At 38.3% G+C, this 22,321-nt stretch overlaps 2 protein-coding genes across 2 annotated transcripts in view; one reads left to right on the forward strand and one right to left on the reverse strand.

Moving 5' to 3' along the window:
* LOC133968245 (protein Niban 1-like) lies at nucleotides 1-18,297 on the forward strand. The gene is made up of 14 exons (XM_062404178.1): nucleotides 1-158; nucleotides 4,270-4,400; nucleotides 4,519-4,656; nucleotides 5,681-5,798; nucleotides 7,080-7,238; nucleotides 11,478-11,593; nucleotides 11,684-11,788; nucleotides 12,296-12,458; nucleotides 12,543-12,724; nucleotides 12,867-13,013; nucleotides 13,181-13,291; nucleotides 14,260-14,367; nucleotides 14,466-14,577; nucleotides 15,861-18,297. Exons 1-14 carry the CDS (start codon nucleotides 23-25, stop codon nucleotides 16,964-16,966), a joined length of 2,832 nt encoding a protein of 943 aa, XP_062260162.1. The 5' UTR covers nucleotides 1-22; the 3' UTR covers nucleotides 16,967-18,297.
* Nucleotides 18,295-22,321, reverse strand: part of LOC133968246 (kinesin-associated protein 3-like) — a 14,836-nt gene continuing 10,809 nt past the window's right edge. The window contains exons 19-20 of the mRNA XM_062404180.1: nucleotides 21,476-21,560; nucleotides 18,295-20,481 (exon numbers count right to left, since the gene is read on the reverse strand). Coding sequence (XP_062260164.1) covers nucleotides 20,379-20,481; nucleotides 21,476-21,560 — 188 coding nt within the window. The 3' untranslated portion in view covers nucleotides 18,295-20,378. The remainder of the gene's footprint in view (nucleotides 20,482-21,475; nucleotides 21,561-22,321) is intronic.

A 22,321-nucleotide genomic window follows, 5' to 3' on the forward strand; every position in this document is an offset into this window, starting at 1 on the left:
ATCTGGTTGTCATGCATCTCATATGGTTTCCTGTGTATACACAGTGAGATACCTGAATTTATTTTCTACAGAGACATTTCACAGCAAGGGGAACCAAGGCATTATGGGTGCGTCTTCTTCTGGCTTGTTGGATGAGGCCAAAATCAGCCACATTAAAGGTAAATCTAAGAGATCAAAACTTTTTCAGAATTCTTCTGCGTAATCTACAATTTTGCACATTTTTTGTTTAGAGCATTCAAGTTTGAATGCTTTTTCCACAGAGAGTAATGTGAATAAATAGAGAGGAAGAAGCAGAGACATGTCATTTTAAGAGAAATAACAGAAGCTGTAGGGCATTGGACAGGGGTGATATTAAGTGATGGTATCAGGCAGCAGTGATACTTTTAGCTATTGAAGAAGAAACATGGTGTAAGGATGTTGAACGGTTTCAGGAAAAATCCATTATAATTTTGGTGAATATCCGAATCAGGGGGTACATTCTGGATTTTATTTTTCACTTTCATTATCTTGTGTCACAGGGTGAAATCAACCTTCCCCTTGATTTGTCAGATAATAATTCTTATTAAAACTATCTTGTAAAAACTAAAAACAGGCATTATACTGACCTGAGACTTATATTCATGAGTTTTTTCAATTTTGTCTAGATCCAAATAAGAATCTTGAATTTAAATGTGGTTTCATAAGGCGACACGTTGGACCTTTGTGGAGGAATGCACTCTACTAACTACCCTTCTAGTTTTAATTGGTAATCAGACTGTGAATTTCTACTGTATCAAAAGTAATTTTGCTGAAAGGTGGATGTCAGCGTTTTAGGTTGGTTTACTCTCTACTCTGCTCTGGATCTAAGTCTCAGATTAAATAATTACACACTTCATCCAGCTCATTTATATTAGTCCTATCATGTATTTTACATGTGTATATACTATACATATATATCTTTAAAAAATATAGGTTGTATGATTTAAAGCAGTCCAATGCTAAAAAGTTGAAAATGTAAGAGAGGAGTGTCTTGTCATTTTGAAAACTGTGGGTAGTAGCAGTGCTGGGTTTGACTGTTCATGGGAGGACGAAGACAGGAAATAGGCCGGGGGAGGGGGCTGTGAAACAAACCAACACGGGGGCATATATTCACACTGCATGTATATAGCAGGCCACCAGCATAGCTTTTCTAAAGGGGATGATACCATGAAAAAGGAAATTATAATTTACTGTGCAATACAAAATGTGTTGTATCCGGGATGATAACGTAAACCTCAAATTAAATTTGACTCATCAAAAAATAACATTATGCTAAGAGAGTGTCTTTGCTCATTTCCATGAGTGCATTCCTATACATGTTATCAGAAAAGTTACATCCTGTCACTTATCTCCACTGCAAATTAGAAGGTAATTACAGCCATTTCCAACTATTACATTATTACTGGTTATCTAATCTGTGTGTGTCTGTGTTTGTGGGTGTGTATGTGTGTGTGTGTGTGTGTGTGTGTGTGTGTGTGTGTGTGTGTGTGTGTGTGTGTGTGTGTGTGTGTGTGCGTGTGTATGTGTGTATATGTAAAGATCAAAGTGAGGCTTCAGGGTGATCCCAAGAATACATGATAATATCCATGCTCTTTAAACGATGATAAAGAACACATTATGACTGATCCACACCCAGAAAAATCAAGAGCCTATAATCAGGAGAGTACAGTAATCTGTCACTTTGTCTGTACACAACTTAAATACTGTAAGCACTATAAATATGAATTTAGCAATCCCAGATAAAAAATTATCACAATGATAATTCTATATTCGAGCTTCAATAATAAAAATAATAATAAACCTTATCTACAGTCATGTGAAAAAGAATTTGCCCCCTTCCTGATTATTTTTTTTTTTGCATATTTGTCACACTTAATTGATTCAGATCATCAAACAAATTCTAATATTAGACAGAAATAACCCAAGTAAATGAAAAAGGTAGTTTTTAAATGATGATTTAATTTATTAAGGGAAAAACGCTATCCAAACCTACTTGGCCCTATGTGAAAAAGTAATTGCCCCTAAACCTAATAATTGGTTGTACCACCCTAGGCGGCAAAACAACTGCAATCAAACATTTGCGATAACTGGCAATGAGTCTTTCACATCACTGTGTTGGAATATTGGCCCACTCTTCTTTGCAGAATTGTTTTAATTCAGCCACATTAGATGGTTTTCGAGCATGAACGGCTTGCTTAAGGTCATGCCACAGCATCTCAATCGGATTCAAGGCCGGACTTTGACTAGGCCACTTTTTTTTAGCCATTCAGAGGTGGACTTCCTGGTGTGCTTGGGATCATTGTCCTGCTGCATAACCCAAGGTCCCTTGAGCTTGAGGTCACGAACTGATGGCCAGACATTCTCCTTCAGGATTTTCTGGTAGAGAGCAGAATTCATGGTTCCATCAATTATGGCAAGTCATCCAGGTCCTGAAGCTGCAAACCAGCCCCAGAAAATCACACCACCACCACTATGTTTGCGAGTTGGTATGATGTTGTTTTTCTGAAATGCTGTGTTAGTTTTACGCCAGATGTAACAGGACCCACACCTGCCAAAAAGTTCAACTTTTGTTTCGTCAGTACACAGAATATTTGCCCAAAAGTCTTGCCCAAAAGTCAAGATGTTTTTTGGCAAATGTGAGACAAGCCTTAGCGTTCTTTTTAGCTTCTTAGCGTTCATAGTGAAGCCTACTTCACTATGTCAGACAGGTGCTATTAAAGGGATTTCATGATTTAACAGGTCTGGCAGTAATCAGGCTTGGGTGTGGCTTGTGAAATTGAATTCAGTTTTCCAAAGAATGTGGTTAATCACAGTTCATTCATGATTTATCAAGGGGGGGCAATTACTTTTTCACATAGGGCCAGGTAGCTTCTTTCCCTTAATAAATGAAACTTTCATTTAAAACTGCATTTGTATTAACTTGGGTTATCTTTGTCTAATATTACAATTTGTTTGATGATCTGTAACAATTAAGTGTGACAAATATGCCAAAAAATAAGAAACCAGGAAGCGGGCAAATACTTTTTCACAGCACTGTATATAGCAACTTTCAAAACACTGTTACAAAGTGCATTACCAGCGCGGCAAAGCTCTCTAAGTGATCCTCAAGGCTAGTTAAGTGATATATGAATACAGATCACTTACCATTTACAATATTTACCAAACAGAAAACATATTGATTCATATCTGTCTCCAGATACAAAAAGGTTGTTCATTTGATAATTTCAGACAACTTAAATATTACAATACCACAACACACAAACGGTGTCTGTGTAGTTGTGTAGTTTCAATTGGACTTAACATGATCACAAGATTTTGCTAATTTACTGATTTAATTTTCCTCTGTGATTGGAGAGATAATTCACACAACATGTGTGTGAGCTAATCACTATACTCCTCTTAGTTTGACTACTCTTCCCTCACCCCTGTTACCACAGCTGTCAATCATTCGCTATATATAGCATCATTTAACTATTTAAATCCAAACTTACTGCAGACATAAGCCCTTGGGCATACATAATTAGGCTATGATAAGAATTATCTTAAAATAACTTAAAAAATCTTTGAGAAAATGTACATGGCATGTAATTTGTTTTGGTCCATCCCTAACCATTAACATGGAGAAGGGAGAGTTTACAGCCTATATTGCAGCCAGCCACCTGGTGGCTATTGAGATGCTTTGGCTTCACCTTGAGGGGCAGTCATGTCGTCCGTCTTGATATTTTATGTTTAACCCAAAGTATCAGGTGACTCTCCTTGTCGTTTTTTGGTCTCATCCACCTGTAACTCTTTAGCTGCTAAAGGTTCCACTATGTTCACTAAAAAGTTGGGTTAGGGTTAGGGTTAAGGTAGGTTTAGGGTTAGCTTGGTTGTACATTCTGGCTGGTTGATGAGAGAGGTAAGTGTGAACCAAAACTATAAGGTTATGGGCCAGAAAAACAAAACAATGAGCTAAAAGAGGCCAATGTTCAGTGAATACGTTTACATCATACAGTTATTAAATATGTTTTTTGATGTGAAAATATTGATTTGTGGGTTAGGGTTAGGGTTAGGGTACATACAAATGTAGGGGACATCTAAATCTGACCCCTACATTTAAATTTTCTTGCAATGAATAATATTTGTGAGTTGATTACTTCAGTTCATTTTCGAATTAGAAGAAATTGTAGTTTTTAAAGGGGCCAGGCAAGTAGAGACATATATAAAATGACAATGTTTTTTATGAATGTTTATGTGTTTGTGTGTATCCAGGAATTATTGACAGCACGTTCCAGGACTTCAGTGCATTTTACCGTCAGCAATACTCTTCTGCCTATGCTGGACACTTACACCAGGAGGTGGAGCCTAAGAAGGAGGGGAGAGGCCTGTTGCTGACTCAAAGGGTACCATCATGTTTGATGCAGCTGGAAAATCTGTGCACATTTGGTATAAGATGATAAAAATGTAATATATAAGTATGTGTGTATGTTTGTGTGTGTGTGTGTGTGTGTGTGTATGTAGCCTGAGTGTGCTCCAGAGGAGGTGATCTACCAAGGTAATGTGAAGTTCTCCTGCTGGGATGAGCAGGGAAAGAAATTCAGAGAGAGGTACGCCGTCCTGAGGAGAGACTACAAAGTCGAGATACATGAAAACAAGGAGGTAACACACTTTTCACATAAATTACATTCAAAATATATGTCTGCTATTGTTTGACACTGGATATTGTTCAGGTTTAAAATGACACATGCATTTTAAGTAGGCTAGTACAGTACAATGGATATGTATGCACCAATTCATGTATGTTAACACGCATACAAACACATAGATTTGTGTGTAGTCACGGACATAATGTCAGAGACTGCACACAAATACTGTGTATGTATTATGTATGGATACAAACCAGAAGTTGTCCAGATAACCATAGAGAGACTTGCATACAGAGTCAAAGGGACATAGACACAAACTAGTTGGCAAGAAAAGAGAACATAAGGCCTGTAGTTGTACCTTTTGTGGAAAACACTTATACCCATAGCCCCAATCTGCTTCTGAGTTTCTGTGTAGATATCCTGCAGATGTGGCCGCAGTCCTATAATCCTGGGTGCCTGCTGAACAGCCCTGATTATGATAACCATTGTTATGATGGAATAGTCTATAGGTTTTTAAGGCAGGTGTGATGAACCTGCAGAAAAGAAAGGGTTCATCTTAACTTCATGGTCTGGAGAGAAAACTGGAGACCCAAGTACAGATAGAGAGACCTAAGCCCAGATTGTTTAATGTAAATATCAGTGCTGTTTGCACAACAGTAACAAAGGCAGAGCTTAAATAGATATAAAATAATATGACAAAGATGTTCCTCCCTTTAAAGTTTTTCAGGAGCAGTGTGCATGACACAGCAGCTGCATCATCCATTTATAAACGTATAAGCAAACTGTAATGTCTCAACAAACTCTCATTATTACTGTCTTTAAGAGTAACAATCACTGAGATATATTACTGGTGCTTTCTCTGGTTTGAATTCCAGGAAAAATTAGTTTAAAGACTTGTGTAGCAGAGTTGACTTGAGCAGACCTTTCAGACTTGAGGTCTAAATCAATCTGGATCTGCAGCCTTTTTACACCTTGACACATCTAGCAGCTTTGTCCACCAACCTCTCCATCATTCGTCTTTCTCTTTCCACCCTAAGTCTTTCAATCGTGGATGTGCCGCTAAGTTGGTCCTCCAGCCAACAGGGGGCAGTGCGCTGACCTCAGAAGAGGAGTCCAGAGCTCACCTGGAGAAAATGTGTGCTGTTATACTCAACGGTAATATGAATGTATTTTTATATACCTAAAGTATTTAACTCAATTCTGTGTTAACACCCAGACATTTTTATCAACCTAAAAGATCTGCACAGTCTGAGTTTCACTCTGATCGTTGACACAAAGAGAAACACAAGCTGACTCTGCGGTATACAGGTTGATTTGAGGTTGATTCATCATACGCCAATTAATATTTAAGTGTTCTCTTTTATGCTGTTGTCTGCTGGGGAAGCAACATTACAGGCGAACAGGATCAATAAGTTCAAGAAGCCATGATCTGTCACTGGCCTGACTCCAGACTCTCTGGAGATCATTACAGGGCTGAGCAGGATGAGTAAGTTCTGGAGCGTTCTGTCATAGGACGATCAACTTTTGTATAGAACCTTTATTAAAAGGATCAGGAGCAACAGGCTGCTGTTCCCGAAAATACTCCACTGAAAGCTTAAAAACTCTTTGTTGATGTAATCTTTTTCTAAGTAGTATTTCTTCACTGATAAGACGATTACTGCGGTTGTCTGCATTCTGTTTACATGGTTAAACATACATCCTATCCTATCCACATTGTACGCAAATAGTAAAAATAAGAGCAAACAGCTCTTCACTTAGCACCACTTCAGACATTTATTATACACCTAAGATTAGCAATATTATGACCTGTGACTATGTTAGGTTACGAAAAATACTTTGTTGCTTTTAGCCACACATAGAACAGAATCTTTCATGACCATGACATGTCCATTTTAGGACAATGATGATACCCAAGAATCTTGTCATGCAGAATAATTATCATGTATTTCTGTCATGGAGGACAGGTGGGTAATCTTTAAAGAGTTTCGATATTTTTGTGTCTCTCTTTTCACAAAATAATTTTGGAATTCTAGAACAGTGTTAGACTGACAACACCATCATCCAAAGTAAGGCCAATAATGAGGATGTAAATCGCAACATTATATGGTTTAGGTCCCAGAGACTTAAATTTTTATGCGAATGAAATGCTTATTTTTCCGGATGGTATGTGCCCCCTATCATAACCTGTGTTTGTTTATTCCTGAAAATATAAATGTTCTGATCAACCAATCCACATGTTTTTTTGTAAGATAACTTATCTGTATTTTGTCGTATAGGGCTTGTTAAGAAGATATGATTTCTCTAAAATAATGTCTAAGTGCTGCTGTGCATGTTTAACATAAATGCTTTTATGGTTGAACATAAATCTATGTATGGTCCGGAGAAAATAGAGTCACGCCCTCACCTGTAACACACCCTTACCGTCTGTGTGTTTAGGGAAGGAGGATTCTTCTCCGGTGGTGTCATCTCCAGATGTGATTGCTGTGTATCTGCACCTGCCCTACACAGGCTATGCCTGCTTCCTCTTTCAGCAGGAAGAAGAACGAGATCACTTCCTGTCTGCGCTCAAGACCTGCATTAGACACCGTAACCTTGGTAGGACATTCATACAGTTACTGTCTCTGTGGCCCAGTTTTACACTCTCTGTTGTCCCTGTGTGTGAAGTATGGAGTCCAATCAGGAAAAGAAAAATGATTAAACTAAATGAATTTAGCATGGTTACCTGGGAGAGCTGCTCAACGTGAATGTTGTGTTATTCTTGATGGTACATCCCACTCCAAGTTACAGCTGGAATACGATTGTTACCAATTTCATCTAGCTTTTAAAAAGAAGGATAAACTTCCCCTTACATTTGACTGCATAACTATGTATTTAATTACGTGTTTAATTTTATGGTTTGATTACAAAGGTGAAACCAAGACATAAAACACGCCAGACCTAATAAGGACGGAGGTTTGTTTTCTGCTTGTGGGCATTGACACAGGTTCGGTTGTGTAATGGTGAAATCTTGAAAGCAGCTGACTCATGGGAATCAGGAAATTGACAAAGGGAAATTCATTGTGCCATAACAAGAAGCAGAGAAAAACAGTTCTAGTTCAAATCTGTCCAACAATTAAACCCCCCACCAACACTCCCAATTGTATAAAGAACTAATTATGGTTTCATTGAAGCCCAAGTGCTGAAATTATTTCTTGAATGAAAAACATGTTACCTGTTGTTAATCATGAAATATAGCTATACCATTTATAATTTGCAAAACATGTTTTTCCTGCACAGCATGTCAAAACACCTCTTTACGTTAGCTTTGTGCCATGTAGATATTTATACCATCTTCAATTTCATCTCACTCTTCAATTACTGATACAATATAACTGGAGTGTCAGCTTAGACATGAACTGTATTTTGCATCAGGCAGTATATAGACTGATGTATGAAAGAGTTCTTCATCCTCATACGTTTAACCGGCAGACTTTCACCTTCTTTTCAGTTTTTTTCAACCAGCTTACCATAAACAAAGTCTTTTTTAAAAACATAATTTCCTTGGTGTTTATTTATCTTTAGCCCTCTACAGTTCAGTACTTTGGCAATTTCTACACAGAAATTAGTTAAGTTTAATCTAGGGAACTGAAAGATTCCCCACCATTTCAATCAAATCATGCTCTAAGCTCTTCCTTACCCTCAAGGGACCATTTCCTAACTCGTCTGACCTAATATCTTTGACATTTTTTAAGTTAAATACCCAACATTAGATCAGAATTTGAGGCAAGAAGTCTGATTGTGAATTCATTAGCCGTTTTAACATGGCAATGATCCTGAGTGTTCTGCTTCCTTGTCTTGATGTTGGGGTGCTGCTGCTCTAGTTTATACATGTTCTGCTTCCACATTTTGGTAAATAAAATCCCTCACAACAGTGGGATTACAGATCATTCCTCTTTTCAATAAACTTGCAGCACCAGAGGCTGTTTATGTGCAGTATATGCAAATCCAACCACATTTGCATTGAATTTGGTTGGCATTTCTAACAGCAACTGAAATCCCCAGCTGTTGGTCTTGTCAAGCTGAAGCCAGCTCTCACCTCTCAGTGAAATGTTTTAAATATGCATCCCAAAATTCAAAACAGGAGCTACCTTGCTTATTATCATATCTCATTCACCTTGTCATCCACCAGAGAACATAGTTATCCGAGAATATTGTCCTCAATTATATCAGATACCTCCTCTCTCTCTTCCAGTGGCCTCCTCACCTCTTTGGGAAAAGAGATAAGCTCTATAGAGTCTCTGTAGGAGAAAAGCTATAAAGACATATGAAAACATAATCCCAAAAGAGCAGAGGTCGGAAGTAATAAGGTTCAAATCCTTACTCCTTTTATTTTCAAAACAGGATTGTTACATTGTCTTCATGCTTTTGGGAGGAAATGTGTATTTCATTCGTATTTTTATTTTGCAGCACCACTTTCCCAACATCAAGATAGATTTCAATACAAATTGATGTATCAAACACAGAATTAAGAATTGTATTTAATTAAGAATACTTAATTAAATACATTGTACACATTTCATCATCAAAACATGTTTCTTGCTTAACCCCTGTTTTTAGTATTTATTATATTGTTTATTATATTGTTTTTGAAGTAAGAGTGGTTAAGTTAAGTAGTCTTCAAACTATATTAATGAGACACAAGTTTCAGGTTTCTATAGTATGGATACAGTCAGTGTTATGCTTTTAAATATTCAAACAAGACGCATTGGGATTTCTGTAATAATGTAACGATGACGGAGTCAAATATTGTAGCTGCTGCTCTTCATTTGAGTTTGACACTTGTGGTTTTGGTTGCCCTGGCGACAGATAAAAATATTACTGCGGATTTCCTGTGTGGTTTGCTGGCATATGAGGCAACAGTCACCCTTTTACTTTATGTTTCAAGGTTGACAAATATAGGATGTCACATCTACGCATTCACCATAGCAACAGAAAGCAACACACAACACACAGATGGTGGAACAAAAAAGTGTTGATCTTAATAATCCTAACGTATTAATTATAATAATAAACATAATAATAATAACTTTATTCGTAGAGCACTTTTTCATACAAGTTTCTAATGCTTTACAACAAACAATCTAAAATTCACAAACAGAGTTAAAAAAAAAGATAAAGATAATAAAAGTCATAGACAAGAAGTGAGATTAAACAGGTAAACAATCCTGCTAGTCTAATCTCTTCCGGCAGATTGTTCCAAAGTATAAAGGCCCTCACAGCAAATGCTCTATCTCCAATTTAAAAAACAATCCTAGAATAAACAGGCGGCCAGTGCAAGGATGCTAAAGCAGGAGTGGTATGATTACACAACTGGCTCGCTCTTGTGTCTATAAAATTAACTATACCTTTTTGTTTTATAAAATTCAAGAAAATCTAATTAAAATGGTCTAATCTAAATTATAGAATACCTGCTTTTCAAAGAAATCTTGTGTTACTGTAGTTTAAGGAGCAAAGTGCACGCTTTAGACTGATCTATCAGCAGTAGTAGATAATCACCTGAAACTGTGGCGCAGAATGAACAAACCATTACTCTAGAGAAGGCCTGTTGTGCTTTTATTGTTAGCCTCCATAGATTATAGATGCTTGTAAGGGGTGGGTGAAGAGTATTCAACCTGTTGCAAACTGCAACTTCACCACTAGGCGCCACTAAACACCTTAAATATTCAAGCTGTGCCAATCGATATGTTTAAATAAATAATGGGTCAAGTATTAATGTTCCCCTCTGCTCTACTGAGTCTTTAAGCATGTTATAGTTCTCCAGTGTATAAATGCTCAACTAAGCAGGCAGCTGTTTACATCCCATGAAAAGACTACAGAGCTCTTTCCCTAAGTGGCCATAAAAACTGATAATGCAGCTTTAATGAAGGTAGTTTGAGATCCAGCATTAAGTCATTTAGAAAACAAACAGGGCATTTACTTATGATTTACAGTAAGATGAGGCTTAGTCAACAAAGTACAAGATATGGATATCAGAGGTAACAGCTTATTAACTGTGACCACATGAGGGAAGCAGTTACGTTTAGATTAAAGTAAGGTGTAGATTAAGTTTAATGCAGTGGTCAGGGTGTAAGCATTGATCCACACTATTCGGACTGATTCAGATAAGGTGAGCATGCTATTGACAAATGGATTTTCCCATTGCAGGACTTATAAAGGACTTCTTAGTTTAAAGTTTCGACAGTTTTACAGGATTCCTGATGTCTTGAAACTCTGGAGCATCACATCACGTGTCAGTGACATCATTCATACAAATCAGTGTTAAGCTGCATTGTTGTAATAATTACTAATGGAGATCAAGGGAAGTGTATTCAGCATTGCAGGAGCTTTCTGTTCCTCAAACGTATTCTAGGAAAAGAAGGCCCAGAGGCATTATATAACGTCAATAAACTTTAAAGACTGGTTAAGCCCTTGTTAATCCTCTGCCCTTAACCCTCAGAAAGATTAAGGAAAAATCCTAGAAACGTTAGAGAGAATCACATATGAGGGATCCCTCTTCCAGAATTGTCGCATATGCTGTCTATAGCATAGCACATCAACAAAATTACAACATTAACAACATGATTGTTAAAAGACCATGTCTAACATGAAAGGAGAGGTGTATTAATGTTTAACATATTTATACAAAAGAAAAAGTCTGACAGTGTTGAAGGGAGCAGTAATGACAATTGTAATGATAGAAGTATTGCCAATAGTGGTAATATATGCGAGAAGGCATATTGTGTGTCAAGCATTCTAGAATAATCATAATCCACGATCCTCTAGAATCATAACAACTCGATTCCTCACTTCCTGCAGACCCCTGGTGTAAGTCCTCCTATGAGAGCCATGCATACATGCGAGCACTCCGACTCGACCGGCAGGACAAAGGATGCTATGAATCCTGGGATATGCTGCTCGGAACAGAGGAGGAGGTCAGTGCCTGCACACGTGCACGCACACGCACACACACACAGACAAACACAATGCTTCGTCTACTTGCTCAATCAACTGTGTTCTCGTAGGTTCTGGCCTCCCAGGTGATGGAGGAAGTGTTGCCCTGGTTGCAGAGTCAGCTTCAGTCCAAAGTGAAGGGCAAGAAGGCAGAGAGGATACGACAGTGGTTGGCTGTGAGTTAAACTTATACACTTGAGTCAGGCTGAGAAACATGTAAACCTCAACTGCAATCTTTGTGCTGAGTGACAGGCTTCACTGTTTTACTTAATGCAGTTTTACTCAAAAATCAACTGTCTGACAGACTTTGAATGCAGCATCAAGTAAACACAGGCCTCATGTTATTTGTTTATTCCATTTAAAGAGACTAAAAAGAGATAATGTTGTATTTCTCAAACTATTTATCTGCTTTGAAGTATTTCAGAAGAAAACCCGTTTACAAACCGCAAGATTCCTTCATAAAACTTCAAAAGTTGTGTCCACAGCTTGATATATTGCCCCCTAGTGACCAAATCATCAGTTATTGTAGATGTAAAGAATTCAGACTTTTCTAATATTTCCTGAATAGAAAAAAACTCAATGGTCGATGTAGAAGTGAGCTGTGATTACAATCTAAAGGTTTATTTAAAAAAACTTGTGACTCAGTGAGTGCAGCATATATTTTGTTGGATTCATGTGTTTAGACAGTGCACGCAACCTACACGTTGGCACTTGAACAGCTGATATCAAGTATGGAGGGTCTGAGGGAGGAGTGTCGTCAGACAGCAACAGCCAATCAAGCGCTGATCAGATCCAACCTGGACCAGATAGTGTCTTCTCTGTCCTTCCTGGAGCAAAAAGTCAGAGGTACAGCACTATGACCTTTAACCCCTGAAGTTGAGACAAACATAGAAAATGTTTTTACTGTGAGTGTGTGTGTGTGTGTTCCAGTGTGTATACATGAAGAAGCAGAGCAAGTGTACAGCGAATCTGTGGCCCCCTACATGTCCTCCATCCTTGAAGTACTTACAGAGAACATAAGTGAAGGGATTCACGGAATGCAACAGACACTGCACAGACAGATGGACTCTGCCTTCACACACACAAATGGAGGAACAGAGGACACTAAGAAGGTGAGAGAAGACTTTGTGTCTTTAAGTCTTCTGAATCTGTGATTCTGCTTTCCAGGTGATTTTATCTGTGTTGACTTAAATCATGTGTGTGTGTGCGTGTGTGTACGTGTGTGTGTGTGTGTGTGTGTGTGTGTGTGTCCAGGCCTTGCTCTCTCTGCGCTCCATCAGTCTGGATCAGTGCTACAGGCAGGTGAAGAACCTCACACAGACGCTTGCTGACTTAAAACTGCGGTTTGGATTGATCAGCTCAGAGAGGCTGGTTCACTCTGCACATCTGGAAATGGAGCAGGTATGAACAGCTGCCCGTCCATCAGCACTTTACGATATTCATGGGCTTCATCAAACTGCTCCGTTCAATTAGGCGATGGCCTTTGAAGAAAACTGGACAGTGAAAGGCAAAAGCATCGGGTTTGTGTTACACAGAGATATATGGAGTTTATTGTGTGTTTGTTCCAGCTGCTGGACAGTGCTGTGTACACCTTAGAACTGTTCCTCCAATCATCGGCCAGACTGCAGCCTTCTGAAATTCCTGTCAAGATGGAGAGAGCTAAAGAAAGAGTGCTGAAGGTAGAGGGTCACATCATGGAATATTGAATGTTGTCCTATGAAATGTGCTGCAAATGACTTTTGGATATGAAATGCAATAGAAGAAATGTTTTTTAATTTGAATTTAAAAATACAATCACTAAATAGCGATAATGGTCTTCAACTAAAATATGTGGGTTTCAGAGATTTAAATTAATGGAAGATATGACATTCAAATAAAATAAAATGCTAAATTGGATGTGAATATATCAGTCCATTAACATAACCTAAACAGCCCTTTGCAGTAATGTGAGCTGTACAAAATGACTTATCATCAACAAGCCCTCACACACGCTGCACCTGTATAGATTGTGTGTGTAGGTAATATACATTTTTTCTATGTTAGACATTAAATGAGTTTAGGTTTCCAAAATACATTTTCAAGTGGTGCTAGATCACAATTCAAGCTTGTCACAACAAGCTGTGAATAACACACTAGCCTTTTGTCTCATACTATTGGTTGAAAATAATTTGAGTGAGTTATTGAACAAATAAGTTTTAGTCAGGACTAACTATGATTTATTGGTTGGACAAACATTTATTGCCATGCACAACAGATAAAGTAATGGTGAATATTATAAGTCTTTAGATCCCGATGTGATAACATCGGAATGAGAAGGGGTGAGAGGTGCAAGGACTGAAACTGGAGGAGATTGGAGTTGAGGCATGTTAGAGCGGATCACGGAATGACAGCTAACTCTGGAAGAGAGGAGAAGGGATATAAGGTTTGACAGCAACCGCATGATTGGCTGGAAGAGTCTGGCAGAATCTGATTGGCCATTTAAAAAACCTCCACAATCAGCATTTTAATAATCAGAGAGAGGGTGAGAGAATTGTGATTGATTGAATATGGGAAAGTCTTCCTGTCTGAACTCAAAGCAGTTTCCCAAAGTTATGTTGATATTAGGACTCAGTATGTGAAAATTGCTTGTGTGTGTGTGTTTGAGCAGCAGCTGGACTACGACAGCAGAGTTATCCAGAGGAGGCTCTATCAGGAAGCTCTGCTGGAGATCACTCTGCCTGCTCTCACCAGGAGGATGGACATCAAGTGGAAAACTGTAGGTGGAATACACAGCTGCAGTATGTCTCACCGTGTCTCACTGTGTCTTTTCAGCACTTTGATAACACAGAGTATTGAGATGTGCTTTGTGTGCAGGAGCTGCAGCAGTTTGAGCAGTACATCTTCTCTGACTACAGCAGCTTTATCCTGATCCATAATGTCCACGAGGATGTTCTGAGAAACATCCTCAGCACGGAGATAGAAACAGGTAAAAATACACTCAAAAGCATGCATGCACATAATACACATTTGAATGCATTAAAAAAAATCCAGTCAGTCTGATCTGCAGTGAAACCTTTATAATGCATAATGAAAGTCACTGCCCCGTAAACATGTTGGTAGTCTTTACATTGTATCGGTGTGTTGCTGTTGACTCAACAAGGCCACAGTAATCTAACGACTTCAGTTGTGTTGGTTGAATGTAGTGCGTATGGCATGCTCATCTTTTGTGTGTCAGTAAGTAAACACACTAACACACAGCCAGTGTAAGTGATTTATCGGTGGAATGATATTATATCAGTAAAACTTGTTTATTCATGTAAAACACTGACTTTGTTTTGAAAAGTCCTTGATAAATGAATTATATTATTATGAATATTATTATTATTATTAAATAGACACATCTATGTTGAGGACAACAACGAAAAAACTAAACACATTTTTTAATAGTACAAAAATATTGAACTTACACTAGTGGATGGTCCGGACTGTACTGTACAATAGTTCATGCAAAGAAATTAGGATATTGAAAACACTAATGACCGACACCATTAAAGTATTCATCATTATTGTATGCGATTGAGTCAACTGGTTCGTTATGTTGTGCAAGGAAATAAATAATGAATAGTGTATACAAATACAGTAAATAAATAGATATATACTGTATACAGACAGAAAAGCAAAGAGGCTGCCATCTTTGGCACAATCTTAGATGGATTATATCATTATTATAACAGAGGTGTTGCATTGAGGTAAAACAGCACAACTTAACCAATTTTATATTTGATAGGAATAAAAGATTTAAAAAATGCTTAAGGCATAAACAAAACTACGTGTATAACTTCTCTGGTTCAGTTCATATGAAGACTGCAGCAGATGTGTTCCTCCTGTAGAAGTTCTGCCGCCAGAACCTCCCCCATCCACCAAGTTTGCACACATTTTCTATTTTCATTTAATATGCTATAATATATAATTAATGTAGGTTTTAAAATCCTGTCTCCTTACAAACCATTTCAGAAGTCTCCCCACTTTGCCAATAATCTACGCTTATGCCATTCAAATCTATATATCGATATTGGCCTCAAACATTCATATGTAAGAAAACACAACAAGACTGTATTTCTATAAAAACTTTTGAATTACCTGAAACAGCAATGGGTACATGACTTTGGTTGACCTCAACAGTAGCTGTCAATTTACTCTAAGTCCCTCTGAACAGGACCATGTTCATCATAAATTTAAACTTGACGATTGTATCTGTCTTATCCTCAGTGGTGCAGGATGCTGCCAGTAAGAACAGCAACAATGTGTTACTGGACATGTCGGACCTGGCCATCAGTCAGTACAGTCTGTTGGGACAGACGCCCGCTTGCTCCGCACTACACAGCCCAGCCAAAAACAACTCTCCAGATGTTTCTTCAGAAGGGCCCAGTGGAGATACAGAGTCTGCTTCTGTGGTGGAGGAGGAGGCTCAGACGACAGCTCACCCTCAGACTGACCCAGAACTTAATGCTGCAGCTGAATCTGATCCCAGCTCCACTCGAGGTTCTGACCAGAGATCATTGCCTCTATCTCCAGTGATTGTTCTGAAACAACAGTTTAATGAATCTTCAACTGAGGAAGTTTCTTGCTCAGAGGAAACCCATCAAGATCCTCAACCTGGAACTGACACACATTCGATGCCGGATTCGACCACAGCTGATACTGGAACACCTGACCACTCTATTATCGCAGAAACCACTAATCCCACCCCAGTCTCTCCTGAGTCCTCAGTGTCCTTGCTGCAGTCCACAGATGTCCTTGCTGAATGTGCTCAAAGCGATCAATCTGCAACACTTAACAGTTCTGCTTCCTCAGACCAAATACCAGAGGATGCTTCTGTCATCCAGCCCTGCTGCCCTTCACCATCAAAACGATTTTCCACAGACAGTCCGACAATTATCAGCCTGGAGTCACTAAACAAGGCCATCAGTTGCAACGCCAATGAACCTTCTGTTACAATGGTACCGCAGACTACTGACAGAGCAGTTTACCTGACAGGAGTCACCAAGGACAGCTGGGAGGCGGAGAGGGTAAAAGAGGAGGAACAAAACGAGGCAGAAGAAGAAGAGAAGACTGAAGGCGATGAAGACAAAGGTAGCGAGCTTGAGAAAATGAATGAGGGGGAAGCAGATGAGAGAGAAGAACACATAGGAAAAGCAGTGCAGGTAAAGGAGGTGGAAGAGGAGCAGCTCCAAAACCTTCAGCCAATGGAAATGCAGCCAGAGAGTTCTGCCGAACCACCATTGGACAGTGTGGCTATTATCAGAGAGCTTGTGACAGAGATCACTGAAGTGGAGATGGTTGTCAGTCCCTGTCCCAACAACAACGCACCCTGACCTGGACAAGTGTGGACCCTGACCGATGGGACCACAGTTGATAAAGATGGACATGCCTCCACTTCCACCTACTTTACAAATATGAAGCCAAATTATCCTGAAATTTGGAGTCTGACGGTGGTGGGAAGCCAGCCCTCCTTAGCTCGACCAATCACGAGTCAGTCTCACCTGTCAATCACCTGTCCCACTCCATTATTGTGGCATAAAATTATGAAGAAAAAAAAACGACCTAATGATAAGGACCAAAGCCATCTTTGGAAAAATAAATTTACTTTTAATTTGCTTTTACTTTGGTTAAACCCATTCCATCAATAGTTTATCACATTGTCAACATGAAATAAAAAAATGTGTACTTGTTTCTTTTTGGCTAACACTCAAATGACTCAAACTAATAAAGATGCTGTCAGCATCATGTTCTTGAAGATACTTTCTTTCATTGTTTGGCAACACTGATGTACGATCACTATCATCGGAGTCTTATTTGATGAATTTCAATCAATATACAATCTAATTACAGCTATGTTTTCATGAGTGCCACCAGCTCTGATGAAAAATATCTGGCTCTGTAGCAGCTAAATGTTCCACTGTGCTGGTCCCTGATTGTCTGGTCAGGCCAGTACTCTGGGTTTATCAGAGCTAAAACCGAACCAAACAATGTACTATATACAATACTATACTTGAAGCCATGAAACCAAAACAGTTAACTGAAAGCTGCTACAAAGCTCCATAGAGATGAGCAGAAGAACAGAGTCAGTGATAATAAAGCAGCAGGTTCATCACGGGTGGTGCATTTTGGTTACAAAAGTATTACTATACTATTTGACATGATATTCTGACTTCACAGTGATGATATTACGTCATCATTCCATCTTATGATCAAATTTCATTTTATCTATCCATATTTGTGTGCATAGTCCTCCATGATGCAGAGATACCTGGAAAATGTGACTTTTGAACTTTGCATGAAGTGATTTCCTGACCTATATCAGCACTGAAAGTTAATCAGGAGAAACCCTTCCAAGTCATATTTTCCACACACACCTGCTATGCAGCTATGATTTCACACATTGATATACATCAATGCCTTTCCAGGACTTAATCATTCTATCGGTGACTAAATCTGATTTGTTGTATTTCATCAAGGTATATCTAAAGTAAACCAAATCAAAATATTTTTGAAGTGACTGACAGGGTAAAAGGTACATACAATGCATTTGGTTCAACATGTGAACATACACACATATACTTGTTTACAAGAAAACTGAGCAAGGTACCCATGATATCCGAATGTAACAGTGAACACAGTGTGGTATTAAAACAGTCAAATATCATATGATGTGTGTTTTTATTTTAAGAAGAAAGACAGTGATGAAGAATATCTATTGTACAGTACTTACTACTTTTTACAGTTAAGTAGAAATAAAATCATAAAAACAATATTATAGTGTACATACTGTAGTTTCACAATAACTTATGATAAAAAAACAACTATTACCATGCATCAAAATATATGTGCAAATATGCCTAAAAGTAATAACAGTGTGTTGCAAAACTGTCCAGGACTTAACATAATGTACAACTCTCCTCTTCATTAAGACCTATGTAGTTTAGTTCATGGACCATGTGTTTTTGGTATGAAATATGTAACTTTGCTGATTCCCATCATTTTCGCGTATTAAAGCTCTGCAGCGCTAACAACACATAGTAAACAATGACCCTGTGAGACAATCACTACTGCAGGACCCTGGTAAAAGTGAAAACAGCCATAAACACGCTACGAATAACACTGTCGACACAACAACATTGACTCCACATGGTCCAAAGCTGCTCTCACGGCTGTTAAAACAGGGAAATATGTATAGTAAATACATGAAATGTCAGAATGTTTAACTTAACATACTTAACATACTCAACACAGCACATGCTAATACAATTACTGTATTATTGAAAATTTAGGACACTCATCAATCAGTCTGGGGCTTTTTCTCTGTTTAAACAGTTATTGAGAAAACTAGAGCTGGCCCATCGATATAGAAGCAAATCATTCAAATCATTTTAATTCTATCACAAATATGATGACAGCTTCATATTTGGGGTGTATACAAATTTGGGGGGGTTTTACCTTAGAGCAACAGCAGCACAATATGTTAGTGTTACCTGCACTCTTCTATATATATTTTTAGAAATAATTGCCAAGTATATATATATATATATATATATATATATATATACCTATTGCCCTCCACTACTCAGCTGCCACTGTACTAGTGCAAAAGAAGAAAACTTTGAATGTATTAACATTTAATAGTTGGTGACAGACGGTGATGTCTGTCATATTCTAAGAAGACTGCAGCCTCCTTATTGGTCCACACATGCCTGAAATTTGCATCTGCCGCTTCTTGCAAGTTTAGGGCCTCTTCATCATTATTCATCAACTGAAACAGTTTCCATTGCACGTAGTTACATTTACACGACTCGTAGATTTTGAAAATTTCCAGTACTTCCACGAAATGTGTAATCACACCTTCAGACCATCTCATGTAAACAGGCTCTGGTACAGTGTCTTGGTTCTGCGTTCAAGTGTAAAAGCACTCCAAGATGTAAGGATCACCAGCAGCAATGGGCCCAGTTTACAGTGACATTAAAAAACACAGTTATCTACATTGTAGTGCATGTTATTAAAATGACTGTGACTAAATAGGTTGACAGTGTTATACCGAGTCTGGTGGATCTCAAACCCTTGAACCAAGATAAGAAAGTATCTGAGTATTTGTATGTAGATTTGAGGAAGCAACAAATAATCACTATAAACAAAAAACGTGCAAAACTTTTCAACATAGATAAAAATAAAGTTTGTTAACATTCTTTAAATTGATTTCTGTTCAACAAAAAACTTATCATACGATGACTCTGGCCAGTGAGGAAGATTTAACATTAACTTGATTTTCTTCTTTGTTGTTCTCGTTGTTCTCGTTGTTCTCGTTGTTCTTGTGGTGATGGAATGAAGGAAATGTTTGGAACTGCAGGTTATTAAATATCACCTTTATAATCTGCAGTGTTAGTCCCTGTCAGTGTTATATACAGGCTTCTCCACAACTACTGGAACTTCTATTATTTCTGATTACTTGAAAAAATGGGTAGAATCCGAAATGAAACTATGCAGATGTAAGATTATTTTTTATTTTATTTAATGCTACTACTATGATTAATATTTTGATACCATAATGGGAAAGTTTGTCTATAATCACTCGGAATCAGTGAGATCATCCACTATATAAAAGATCTCAGTGGGTATAAGTATTTGTAATATTTTATTGTCATTCTAATGATGTGGATCTGCAGATTGTGGATGGTTAACATGTCAGGATGACCTGACGGGTTGAACCGAACAGGCGTGTGTGTGTGTGTGTGTCTATGTGTACTGATAGAAGGGCTGCTCGTCAGGTCTAAAGCCGTACGCAGTGGTTGGTCGTCCAGGTGACGAGCTGGTCTGGTCGAAGATGTCTCTGTCAGCTCTGGAGAACAAAACCAGTTTAATTAACACAGACTATTAACTTCAATATGAAGAACACCAGCTAAGACTGAAGAATAGTTTTTTTATTCTCTAGTGAAACACATGGGAGGCCTCAAGTTTAAATAACAAAAACAAGTCTATGACCAACTTTCTTTAGTTTAAATGATATCTTTCTCAGGAGCCTGAGTGTGTGTGTTTTGTGTTGTGCATTGCGTGTTGTGTGGTGTGCGGTGTGTGTGTTTGCTGTAACCCAATTCTGAGGCTGCCTCCTTTGGCCTATCAACCCACATAGCAGGTGGCCTTTCTGTGTCATGTAGACCACCAAGGCCAAACAGAAATGAGACAGACTGGTATACAGAGGATTTCCATGATTTGCATCACCAGCTTGTCCTGCTATAACTGTCGTTGCCTAGCAACATAATTGCAGTTGGTATCGACAAGGAAGTTTTAATGCCACTTGGTTTTTTAACATGTATACTGTCAGCTGTTTGGATGAGTTGAACCCAGATACTGACATTTAAAAGTTTACGCATCAGACATTTTGGTATTGCCGCCATTATCACTTTGAAAAACAGTTTCGAAGTGCAATGAATCCTGGGATAGTTTGGTCCTGAGAAGGATCCAGCCCTTGGAGCATTCATTGTTCCGGGATATGGGATGCATTTTCTTGCCACATATGAAGGAAGAAGCCTTCAAAATGGGTAAAGTCTAGATGCAAAGAGTCTTCAAATGCCTCCTTCAAAGGAGGAGGGCCCTAAACTGGGATACAGCTTGTGTGCGAGTGTGAGTTGTTTTAAAATTCAAATATTACCCGATTATTGATGTGTAGTAATTTGCTCATTAGAACTAAAGAGTAATAATATTTTCCTACCTAATTGTTTGCCACATTCTCCTCTGAATGATTGGTGTTCGGGGGAGGAGGGGGGTGTTAAAGCACTTTGGACTATTGTTTTCATTACAGCTCATGTTTCTCTAGCACAGTAACAGTAACTCACTCTGTGAGGTGTGAGTCTCCGTTCTGAGCCTGCAGGTCACTGAAGAAATCAGGGCTGACGCAGCCGTCTGCTGGAGTTATTCCATCTTGAGACAAACACATGAAGATAAAATGCACATAAGCTTTCTGGTGACACATTGTGATTGCACTTCATAGTAGGAGAAATTGTTTTTATAGGATACATTTTTTCTGAACGTTGCAACAGCCAAAGCTTTATGTAATATAATAGTTACCATTATCACTCAATAAGTAATCGCAGTACACTTCATTAACTCAATGTGGCAGATTTGATTCAGTGGTAACCTAGAAAAAGTCAGTCAGTCCTCATTGGAACCTTAAGATTCAGTGTTGGTGAATAAATGAATCAAAAGTAATTACAGTATTTCCCTGATCTTATTTGGTGATTGTGAAAACTATCATGGTTGACTAAAACCATAGTGGTTGTTGTGCCCCTAGACATTTTTGTCTGGGCATTAAAATGAGTCATCAATGTGACAATAATTGATTTATATGCAAAAACCCTCTCTATATGCAAATCAGCAAGTTCATAATTTCTGTTCACATCGACCACATGATGTTTATAACTGACTATACAGATAGGTCCGGTGTATGTGGACGTCATCTGAGTAGGTTGTATATTTGTTACCCAGGAGACATTCACGTTCACACAGCTAAAGGAATGTGGTGGCATGTGTCCCAAATCCCCTCCAGTTGTGTCTGAGTAACCAAATATTGAATTTGTCCCCACTGTGTCTTAATACCAGGTCTGAACAGGGCTTTTGAAAACAGCTATACAGTGAAGAGGAAAGAGGAGGGAGACAGATACTCTTATGGCCTGACATATGCT

This window comes from Platichthys flesus, chromosome 14, assembly GCF_949316205.1.
Source record: "Platichthys flesus chromosome 14, fPlaFle2.1, whole genome shotgun sequence".
Lineage (NCBI taxonomy): Eukaryota > Metazoa > Chordata > Actinopteri > Pleuronectiformes > Pleuronectidae > Platichthys > Platichthys flesus.